Genomic DNA, 12,678 nt, shown 5'->3' with positions numbered 1-12,678 from the left:
ACCTTTAGATGTCTAATTAAAATCTTGATGAGAAAAGAATAAAAATAAACATTTTTGCCTCGGTTGCGTTTCGAAATATGGGGCACTATGATCGAAACACGTTGCTTACGGTGAAAGACATGTTTTTTGCACTTTTTTTATAATTTTATAACGAATGTGGGCGATAAGAACAACAGCAATTTTGAGTGCATGAATCGTTTTACGTGTTGCGTGACCACCGAGCCCACATAATATGTGCTATAGAAAACCTTCACTACGTTCCATGAAAAAACCGCATAATAGGATCATCAATATTTTGAATACTCACGAAATCGTTTAATTGTCTTGTGTTTCTGCCGACACTCGTACGCTCGCCTTATCGTGTTGAAGAATGGCTTGTCGTTTTACACAATAGACGGGCTTTTTATAAGTACATATAAATATAAATGATTATTTATTTTTTCGTTTTCAAAGGATGTCCTCTATAGGCGTCGATAGTCGGGAAGAGAGGTGTAGGAGGTTAGGAGGTGTATAAACCGATTAGTAAGTAGTGTGCCTTCTCGGACCGAGCAGGTCATAATTAAAGCATGGTCAACCTCACTGGGAAATGATTATTAATTTGTGCGGGTAATTGTTTATATCGAAAACAGCTATTTTCCTTACTCAAAATATTGTGAAAATAATTCCTTTAGTAAGACATAAAAATAGCAATTTTCGGGTTTAAAAAGCAAAAATACAAGACCCTTGCGAACTCAATAAAGGAGTTTAAATTTTGATAGGTTTTCAGGTATATGGAAGTAAGCGCATGCAGTTTTTTGATGATAAGATATCATATATATAATGTAATACGTAACGCTTGTATATTATATAAGACTTTTTTTTTGCTTGTGGCAAGTAGAAGTAGAAAAAGAAAAAGACGACTTTTTCTTGAATTTACACATCCACTTACTGGCACTGTCAATAAATTCATTGAATCAAAGCTATGTGATATAATAGCTCCGCGTAAGATTTAATAACTAAGAAATCATACATATTCATATTGCCTTGTTGGCTGTCTTTAACTAGGCTTTCGCCAAAATTCTGAAAAAAAATTGAAAAATTCCTTGACCATAAATCCATTACCTAAAATTGTGATAAATTATTGAAGAAAAGTTCATTATTGTGGAGTACACGTTTTGATTACGTGCACTAGTTATACAGGACCAGCGGGTCTTTCTACCTCACAATAGAAAAAAACAGATCTTAGATATTTACTCATTGATAATACTTACAACCATAGTTGTCTGCGCTTCTGGTAATGCTTGTAGTTGTCTGCCCACATGTACGGTGTAGCCAACAAAGTTATTGCCAACTATTTGATATTTATTGGCATTAGTTTATGTTTAGAAATTGAATAAATTTAGCTTTTTTCTCCCATAGTTGGCAAAAATTCAAAGGCTACCTGTGAATATTTACAATTAACTTTTATTAGGACTTCGCTATGTGATTACGAAGGAAATAGCTCGTTACTTTTAAATTAGCCCTAATTTTAATGAAGCCTGCAGCCTGAAGCCTGATGACTAGCAAAAGAGTATTAAAATGAGTCTAAATTGTAGGATAAATTCTTTTTTGTAAAAATTTCATTTGTGCTTCAAGTTTGATAAAATTTGTTAAGAAATTCCTTGAGAAAACTACCTCACTTTTGTATCCCATTATTTTCGAAGCATTTCAAACATTTTTAGTGAATTTTTTTTGTGTTTACCAGGATATTACATTACAGTTCAAATTTTTCCAATTATACTATATAAAATATTTTTTTGTTTTATTGACCTTGCAAGGCAATTAAATTGAAGACTTTAGTCAATAGAAAAGCGCTATTCTCGTGTAGAACATTGTCATGGGAAAGAAAAGAAATAAGCCGACCATAATGTTGAAATCGCTTTTGTAACGAATTGTCTCAACTTTCAGAAACGCAATGAATTATATTTACCAAGTTTCGTGAAATCTAAAAAATATTGCGCCAAACAACAAGAGCAATCTTAACCTTACCATTAAAATTGGCTTTCGTAACGAGTTTTCGCAACTTTCACGAACGCAGTGAAATATATTTTCCGAGTTTTTTAAAATCTCAAAAGTATTGAGCCCAACAACCAGAACATGGTAAAAAGAAAACAGCCACTCAGCCACTTCATCTTTTTCACAGTCGTAGAACTCTAACCGTCAACTTCAAATGTTGTTTCCTGGATTGTCGCCGTTTAACTGGCGAATAATACAGGCGAATAGTTTCATTTTTAAAACACTCCCTCCAAAACCACTTGAGTTTACCACCTTATCCTTATGATAATGAAATAAAAAACAAACGATAGCTAAAACGATGGTAAAAACAAAAACATTTTGAGTAAGCTATTTACCACTTACACAATAGAGATGGTGGAGATTGTGGTATGAATTACAAAAACAATAATAACAATAAATTTTAAGACACAAAACAAAACACAAAACAGATTGCCCATCATGATAAATAAATGTTGTTGGGCTTAATACTTGACGGTTGAGAAGAATGCGGCAGAAAAAGTTATTTCACTTAATTAACATATTAAAATTCTTTTGTGAAGAATCAAAACAAGAACCAACAATAATATATTTAAATAAAAGTACACCCGTATACACACACAGTAGACAGCAGGGAAGGTCAACTGGAAGCGCGTAAATGTACCACGAAAACCACAGCATATACTAGTTGTAAAAAATGCGAAAATGCCACAAAATAATCTAATAATAAATAAATGTTTGTATATATCCTGATTAGCGACATCTATTGGTAAAAACTGCAAAGTAATGTAAAATGGTTAAATTCGATAATTTTGACCTGTCTTTATAAAAAATAACAGATTTCCATTTAGTATTATTGAGTGCATACACACGCTAATCAAGGAACTTCCATAGTTGCATTTTAAATATTCATTACTTTTGTTATTTGATTTGCAGAAATCTGCTGCCGAAGCCCATCAAACACTTTTAGAAATTTATCGTGACGCTGCTCCATACTTGTATACTTATTAAACGAGACCGCAGCTCAAACACTCAGAAAATTTTCGAACAGCTTAACAGTTGATGAATCAGCTGTTTGTAGACATTTATAAGTGATGGGAAAGATCAGAAAGGTGGGAAAATAATTGCTGTACGAATTGACAAACCGTTCCAAGGCCGCGGTTTCATTGCTTGCCAGGCAAAAAAAAAAGAATTTTTTGCTGCGATGAAAAGTGGTACACCGTGATAATTCAAGCACAACCAGTTAGGGGTTTGTTCAAGAGGGCCATCCACATCGATTCCGAAGCGGAATATTCATGGCCATAAAGTTTTGGTGCGCATACGGTGGGATCAGCAAGGAGTAGTGTATTACGAGCTGCTGAAACCACACCCACCAAACACAACCTCTTCTGATTACCACTTGTTCATGTCGATGCACCATGGCTTGACTGGCGCGCGGTTTTGAAGTGCTGATGAAGTGCGAAAATGTGTCGAAATGATCGCTGTCGAACCAGTATCGATCTTTCGACATGGTATCGCCATGTTGCCAAAAATATGAGAAAAAGTTCTAGAAAATGATGGAAACTATTTTGATTAATATATATTGTACCAATGCAAGTACCTACTACAGCGATCTCGTAAGGTGCCGCCTTTCTGCCAGCCCTTACTTACACATAGTGTGGCAAAAAAAAGTAAAAAAGGAAGGGGGCGAGGAGACGAATCTTTAGCAGTTAGAAATTGAAACAAACTATAGCCTGGAAGTAGTTTTTTTTGTGGGAATACGTAACGAGTAGGAGAACGAAGAGATTTTCTTGGTCTGTATTTTTAGTTGAAAGTTTTCAAGAATTTGTTTTTATATGATTTGGTTCCTTAACAATGAGTGTTAAGTTCTTGGTGATAGAATCAACGACAATATTTATGCAACCAATTTGTGTATTATGTGCTAGCACTCTCTAAAGCGCAGACACCAATTTGCCGTGGATGTCTTCCTGTGTTCCCTCTTTTATACATTTTAAGCTTCCTCTCCCTCCATGATGTGGTTAAGCCATGCAAAGGAATAGCAGGAACCGTGGGTAAGGGTAAGCAATTTTCAAAACTAATACACCAAGTTCACCAAGTATTCATTGTGATGTTGTTAACTTTCCTTCTGAGACGAAGATGGTGCGCGGGGCGGCATGACATGCATGACAATGCATGCGTTTGCGGCTATTTCATCATATTAAAGGCAACTGAAATGAGAACAATATCAACTGAAGCAGTCATCCCAGAAATTCATTGCTCGTTGTTGTTACACTAAGTCAATCAGACAGACAGCAAACAATCAAATTTGTTGGTTTTGAAGTGGCAGATAGCATTGTCAAGCACATCAACTCCAGAGGAAGCCTTTCAAAAACAACATGTTTTTTCTTCTTTTATGCTTCCCTGCTTTATTTTCAGTTATAGTCATAGCAAACAATAGTTGCTATTTAAACAACAAATCTATTACCTTCTCCGCATCACTCTCTTTCTCGCTCATTCTATCTCTCTCAGTGTTTCAGCAGTGTTTGACAAAGAGTTTCTGTTTTCAATGCTAAAATGCATTAAAAATATAGAGACGAAAATCTCTCTCTCCTTCCAATACCTATGCAATCATCTCATGAATGAAGTTGTAACCACTGTCAGGGCGTTTTTATTTATATGCTAAGGCAGCACTTGCAAATGCAGGCGTTGAGCTGAGCTATGGCCATTAAAAATTATAAAAGGCTTTTCTGCTTGATTTTTCTATACTCGGTATTCATTAAACGGATGATGTTGTTATCAATTGCATATATACAAATTTTTTTTTTTACATTGTTGTTTAGTTTTTTATTTTTCTCATTCACCCGTAGTCTTTTCATTCATGCAACCACAAGTACTGTCGACCATACTGTAACTCCGTCTACAGTTATAGGTCGTATACAACGAACACTGTGAATTATTGTCCCCTTTTTTTTTTTTTAAATTACCGCTACTGCATACAGCATATGCACACATCCGATACACACAAACGCACAAACGCTACGCAATAGCAGTTGCATCGCTAACCACGTATACGTCGAATTTATTGTATTTAGATACCCATATTACTGATGACAATGATGATGATGGCTTGGTATAGTCGCTAGAGTAACATTTTTTAGTATTATTTTTCGTATTGTATGTGTTTTCACTTTTCCACATTCACAATACCTATAATAATTCATCAATGTCGAAAGGAAATTGAAAAGAGCTACTACTATTATGCGCTTAAGATATGGAGAGGAAAATATCGAATTTAATGTACTTTTCCATTACAATCATAAGGTTTTCCATCCTTTAGAATTTATAAGAAAAAAAAAAGATTGTGGCATTCGTTTCTTTGATTAATGCAACCAAACAGCGTATGAGAAAAATCAAGTCAAGAAGATATTTTGTACATGAGCATTAGAGTTACACTTTAAAAAAGCCTTCAACTTATATCGCTCTAAAGATTATAACGACAAGAAATGAGAAACACAAAAGCCAAACGGAAATTATTATATATTCAATTTAGGTCAGCTATTATTTGCTAATGCCAAATGTCAAATAATGAATATTTAGTAAATAAATATTATCGTGATGGATCGCGCGAACGGATCAAAGTATACGTGCATTGAAAGGATAACTGTAACTTAAGTTTGTCGTTCTAACTTTTACTTATGTCAATGGGGAGTTGGTGGCCGCTTAGTGGATATACGCACAGTTGATAAGTGTTATGCCTTTATCGACTGATCACTCTCTATAGCTGCTGCCAAATTAACCTCATCCACTCTGAGAATTGAAGCCGCGAACACTGCCTTGCTAGTCGCAATTCTTCCCTACTCGGTTACTCATGGGTACATATGTGTGCAAATTTGATAGTTAACCTTTTGCCAATTTTTTTTTTTGTTTTTTCCTGTAACTATTCCTCCCCACCACTATACAATTTTTTACAGTTCTGATCGGAAATCTGAAGTAAACTTATGAAGCCAACTTTTCACTGCTGAAGGAGCTCTGCAGAGAACAAAAGCAATAATAGTGACATTGAGAAACATCGGGAATATTTGTTGGATGCAATAAAACCTCTTCTTTTTTGGCGATTCATTAAAAATGTATGTATTTTTGCGGCGTTGTCGTAATGGAAGACGAATCTTTTTCTGTCTATCAAATTCAAGGTCAATCACATACTTTAATATCATTAGTTTCACATAATAAAGAGTGGATGGAGTCAGCCCATAATACGATTGCGGTCCCTTTCTATTCAAAACTTTTTTTGACCAACATTTAATTTCGTAGAGATATCACAAGATGAGATACACCGGCCTTTCTCAACGGTCTGAAGAGCTTTATCGATTTTATTAATGATTGGTCGACCAGAGAGCGACGCGTGTTTAACATTGTAATGTCTGAAGCAGAAAGAAGGTAATTTTGATGAAACGTCTTCACCATAGATGCCATAAACTTATACACAAGCGGGCAAATCTTGATCGCTTTAGACGAGTTAAGTATAACTTTTCTTCGCAATTTTGGTTCATTACAGACTTTTGTTTAGTCCGCTTTCTTGAAAACGTTCAATCGATATTTCGGTCACTTCACTGCATTTACGGTGACAATACGACACGGTGTACTAAATTTTACTACGTAAGCAAAGTGACGACCGCCAAAAGGTATCTTCGGAGTGAAACTGTCAATTGATATTTCAGATTCTTGGGTATTTCTGATCATGCGGAAATTTTGCAGACAGCTTTCATTCCGTTAACAATACCATATGTTGTAGTGAAATTTTCTGTACACAAGTTACCTTTTTCTTTGCAATCCCCCTTGATGTTTGTGTTAAATGAGAGGGCTTGGAGTGTGCAATGCAATAAGCTAAGTGCCTCTATTGCACTTTAAGTGTAGCGTGCACCACAATGTTGTGGAGAATTTTTTTTCTAATAATCCTCGGTTATTTGATGAAAACGCTTGAAGAGTAGAATGCGACAAGCTAAGTGCCGCTGTGCCCCCTTGCCAAATAAGGTAACCATCATGACGTGACGGATTATCTTTTTCGTAACATTCCACTTGATGTTGGTATTTAATAAGAAGATTTAGATAGTAGAACGCGACAAACTATGGTTGTTAATGTGTAAACTTTTGTCTAATGAAGTGAAGGTGGGAAAATAAATTTGATGAAAGCTACTTTTATCTGACTATACGCTAAAGCCTGGGGCGTTGAGAAAAAATCAAATTTCTTAAACAGTAAGCGCACCAAGCTTTCATTTATATTCATACTAAAGCGATTAAAATGCAATTTATGTTTCAGCTTTTAGTTCGGTTTAGTTCGTTTAGTTCGTTTATCTCAAAAAAAACCTTTTTTATATAATAATTTATATTCAAAAGAAGACAAAAGATAATCTACCTTCAGTTAAATTCATAAACGTCACGATGTTTTTTGCTCTTAATTATCATTGCAACCGCCTTTCTAACGCGCTATGGAACAGCTTAATAAAGTTGAAGGTTGCATCATTATTATTATTATTATTAATTTCGCCAGGGAAATAAATTCTAAGACTAAACCCTTAAAAGCGCTACCATCTCTAAAAGCTGTCGGCCTTTTATTAAAAACCATACCGCACTAGAGATTCGAACCCACGACCATTTAGCTGCGAGTCGAGATTCCTCGCCTTCGGTCCCTCAGGCGGATTTTAAACGTTGCAAAAGTTATCTATTGGAAGGAAAAAACCACAAAATATTACCTACTACAAATTGATTTTTGCCATGGTTAGGATAAAAACTGGGACGATTTGAACCAATTTCATTAAATTAGATGCCTGCACATATTTCGATTATGTTTTCACTTGAAAAAGGCATTTATTAAGAAAAGTTGGTACAATATATATTAACCAAAATATTCTCCATAATTTTCTTGCATCTTTCTGGCAATATCGGAGGTACCGACTCGAAAGAACGAGATCCGTTTAGCACCGATCCACTCATTGGCCCATTTTCGTTCTTCTTAAAGGAATGTCTGTTGAGCAGACTAGGTGCGGCTCTTTCATTCGAGCTGCAACAGTGTATCCTTAACAACTCTTGCAAAGTGTGACCGGGCGTTGCCATGCAAGAGGATGACTTTGCTTCTATTGATCGCATTTTCAGTCCTTTCGTATGGTACCAATTATCTATCGTTTTGGATCTTTCCCATCGCATGCAAATGCCTAGAATCAGTGGATTTATCAACTGCTAAGCTGTTCGCAACATCTTTAAGAGTTTAAGGCTCGATTTTCGTCTAATAAGACTGGACACCCCTCTCAAACCCTTGGAATCAAAATCGAAAATTGGAATATGACGCAGCAGCATCACCATTAATTGCCACCACACGTGTACGACACTAAATTAGTTATGCAAAATGTTATCGAATTTATTCCAGTTGGCGATTTTGGCAGTGATAAAAAAAGGAAATTAATAATGCATTTAAGTTTTTCCCATAGCTAGCAGCATTTTTCGAAAATTTGGGGCAGCGTTACCTTTCTGAAAATTGTTATAACTCAATTTGGACATTACATTCTTACAGTGTTTGCGTTATAACCGGCCATGAGAGTTAGTAGGAATGTGATTGTTTGCTAATATTTTTTAATTTATAATAATATTAATTATTATATTTTACTTCGCGATAAAATGTAAGTTAGCGAACACATTTTTAGCAAAGACATATCTTCAAAAATGTGGCCTACCTTAGTGGGCTGTATTCACTTCAGTGAAGGTTTTATGCTTGCCCCACCTATCAAACACCGCTCAACCTCCTTGATCCGGTTAGCATCGACTTCAATGCAAAAATTGCATGATTGAGTACCAATATTCATTTCAAAAACTTTAATGACATTTAGAATAACAATCAAATTGTCATCAAAATCGTACGTCAGTCGACATGTTCAAACGCGTACGCCCTTTCCAGTACTGACTCAGTTAACGTATTTCGTGTTCGAAATGTCTTTTAAGTCGATATAAATAATTTCTGAAGAGAAGTCAAACCATGAAACGAGGTAACAAAGTAAGTGGGAAAACTCCGAAATCAAAGAAAATATTTTTTGCAAGTAAAGAAATTTTTTTAGGTACTCTAGAAGGTTACATAGAAGAAAAAAAATAGATTTTTTGAAAAACTTATAGTGATCCATCCCCTTAAGGATTTTGGATTCTCCCTTTTTTTTTAAATATGAATGCAATGCGAGCAAATATATCTTTTTTGCACGAATTTCCGTACACAATATAATTGACGTAATACTGTGATGAGAGATCAGTCGATTTATGCCCACACATGTATTAGTGACTTGCTAAACTGTTACTTGGCCGTTAATAAAGCACGAAATTTATCATTTCAATGAAACTCTACAATTATATTAAACGTATCGGACGTATCTACTAATGATAGCACTTTTTAGGCAGTTCGTAATAAAAGTGCATACTTCTAATCAAACAATGATCAATAGTTGGAAAATTGATTTTTATTCCTTATTTCAAATTTAATTTTTATATTAGTAGTGTGGACTGAATTTTCATTGGACACTAATCTTACTTGGTTTTTTGTGATAAGAATGAATCGTTTTTATTTTATATCTATGCAATATGGATTTCATTATTTTTTTGCAAGGTATTTCACACGAATTTTTGAAAGTTTCGAAACACATCACCAAATTTGTTTTGCACAGAAGGAAAGCACCTACCGTCTAAAAAAAGCGTTGGGTTCACACAAAATAATACATTTCAAATAAACCTAAATATCTTCATTTTCACGTAAAAATTAAATTTCATTTAATTTTACTCGTTTCTATGGAAAAAAAAAGAAAAAAAGAAGATTATTGCATATTTCCAATATATGGATGTTGCAACTATTGCTGTTAGCAATGCAATTAACTAACATTGAAAATGCCTCCACCAAGTTGGTTGTCGCAGCTTATTTTGTCATTTCATGAAAAAAAAAAAAAAATATGTACATATATAAATATGCAACGTAGACAGAAAAAAAAAGAAAAAACGAAGTCGATTTGAAAATTTTTTTGAATTTAACGATTTTTATATTATTTGTTGACGCTGTTGTTTTTGTTACTGTTTCTCAATCCTTGTCAGTCTCCAATGGAGAGCAAATGGGCAAGGTGTAAACACGACAGCAAACGACAAAAAAGGAAGAAGAAAAAAGAAGACATCAAACTTAGTTGTTAGGCACAATTGTTTTGTGCTGTCAATGTTGTCATAGGTAACCGTACTACACGTACATCTATTCAAAGTATGAACTCACCTACACGAGCACTCTTCAATTGTCCATTCAATCAGGCATATCCACCCACGCAAATTTTTGCACACATATATATGAATTGATGTGTTAAAAAAGCAAATAAAGAAAAAACTATACAAGTTCTTCGCAATCTTTTAATTAAAAATCAAACGTTCGAAATATCTGGAACCGCAGCCATAACAGTTAGACAGACACGTTGCACAATTTCTATGTGCATGCATTCATAAAATTGAGGAAAAAGAAGCAAAAAAAAAATTAATGAAAAAATCAAATAAGACGACAAAATATTCTTTGGATATGTGTAAATAGCGAAAGGAAACAGTTACGGTAAACAACCTATCATACACGTATGCGAATGTCTTTCATTCTTCAAGCACACACATATCCTTTGCATAATTTTCCTTTTTTTTTGCTGGTTCGTACATAACGGAAATCAAATGATGATGGAAATGACGATACATCAACGATCACATAAGAATGCACTTAAATGTTTAAAAAATTATGCAATTTGTGTTGCTCACTGCAGAACAACGTTTCATTGTTATTACTGCTACTAGATTGTCTGACACTAACACTCGAGCACATATATGTTTGGGCACTTGTGAATGTGATAAAAAAAGAAAACAGTAAAAACAACAAAAACAGAAAAAGAAAAAGAAAAGAAACCGTAAAGAAATTCTCAAAGGTGACAAGAGTAGATTAAAGCTAGAGTAAGAGGAATTGATTTCAACTTTTACAATATGCTGACGTGTGTGTGCCGTCCTGTATCCGGTAATCTACCCAAAATGCCACCGACACTAATGCCAGCACCGAGACAACAACGTTCCTGCAATAACCACATGGCAGTAGTGACAGCCGAACCAAAATTAAATGTAAGTCTTTTCTTCCATGAAGCCACCAACCATCCGCCCATCAAATAAGAACGTTTTTATAAGGACTTTAAGTAACATCAAGTCTTTCACGCTCAGCTAAGGCAGTAAGTGTTTTAACGATGAAATGCTTCAAATGTTACAAGTTAATCTTTAAATATAATAAAAATAATAGTTTTTTTTTTTATTTTTTTTATTACATTTAAATCTTCAAATTATTTTATTTATTTTTAGTCCATTTATAGTTAAACTTTTTTTTTTAAATTTACAAAATTTATTAATTTCTATTTTCTCTTTCTTGTATGTTTATATTGCAGTTGCCTGGCAGGCTGACATCAGCCGAATTAAGGGCGATGGCATTGCGTCAACAACAACAAATCGACTCACAACATCAACTGTTAGCCACCAAGGAGCAACGTTTACGTTTTCTTAAACAGCAAGAAGTACGCAATGCAGTCGCTAATGCCGAGGGTGAACGTTTGCGACGGTTGCGTGAACGTGTCGAAGCTCAAGAATCAAAATTAAGACGTTTGCGTGCTTTAAGAGGTCAAGTGGATTTGCAAAAGACTTACAACGTTACATTAAGTAAGTGCAATATACTTTACATTAATTTACATACGAACACGCAAATATAATAATTTATACTTACGTGAGTGTATAACCCATATTATAATATACTTAGACCGAATAATAAACTTCACTGGTGTTATTACTTCACACACCTTGCATCATTTTATTATACTTTAGACATAAGCAAATGAGCGTTCGCTTACTAAACACACCCCGCTTTAGGTCGGGCTCCTCCCATCCAACAACATCTTAAAGCTTTTCCTACATCGTCTTTTTTAAAAATAAAGCGCTATACGGGCGTTGTATACATCTTCACCAGGTTAGTGTAACTTTGTATCTTGTGTGGTGTAGGACGGAGTAGATATAAGTAAAGAAAACCTAGGGTACCCATCCGGATCAATTATCATTATTACGGCCATATGATTAAAGCAATCTTAAAAAAAATTTCTTCAGTTTGGGCGAAGATATTAGCAAGCCTTCATTTCCGTACCAATATCAGTTATGTTTTATCAATTTAGTTAGGCTTGAATACAGAAGATTGATCCTTGGAGCAGATTTTTTAACGAAACTTATTCAAGTATATCATCATTCGTCATCATTCTTGCTCAGTAAACTTGGTTCTAACTTCCCTCAAGAGTCTCAAGGAATTTCCTTCCTCTTAGGTTATCCCAATGTAGCACCAATTATCAATTCTTTTTTTCTTTCCGCAAACAATTTAATAAGGTTTTTTTAATTTTTGGTTTTCAAAAGACGATCGTATTGATTATATAAAATCGTTGTTCAACTTATGCGATTGCGACCATTTCTCTGCACAGTGAAATTCGTTGTAAGGCGAATCCGCGGTACGCACGATATCAATCATTGCATTATAATATTGTGTTAATACATTTTACCTCATGTGTTAATGAAGTATGTATTATGGACTAGAACTAATTTATACTTTTTACTATCTACTAGACAAACTTTTAT

At 34.5% G+C, this 12,678-nt stretch overlaps 1 protein-coding gene across 8 annotated transcripts in view; it reads left to right on the top strand.

The window, feature by feature from the left end:
* Positions 1-12,678, top strand: part of LOC119642249 (apoptosis-stimulating of p53 protein 1) — a 107,977-nt gene that overhangs the window by 78,830 nt on the left and 16,469 nt on the right. For 4 of the 8 annotated variants that reach the window (XM_038041330.1, XM_038041329.1, XM_038041328.1 and 1 more), the window contains exon 4: positions 11,457-11,724. In XM_038041330.1, the coding sequence (XP_037897258.1) occupies positions 11,457-11,724 (268 nt within the window). The other 4 variants (XR_005247986.1, XR_005247985.1, XM_038041326.1 and 1 more) reach the window with 2 other exon arrangements.

Source organism: Glossina fuscipes, unplaced genomic scaffold (genome assembly GCF_014805625.2).
Source record: "Glossina fuscipes isolate IAEA_lab_2018 unplaced genomic scaffold, Yale_Gfus_2 221, whole genome shotgun sequence".
NCBI classification, from domain to species: Eukaryota; Metazoa; Arthropoda; class Insecta; order Diptera; family Glossinidae; genus Glossina; species Glossina fuscipes.
The sequence above is the reverse complement of the archived record's forward strand: the minus strand, read 5'-3'. Positions and strand labels throughout refer to the sequence as shown.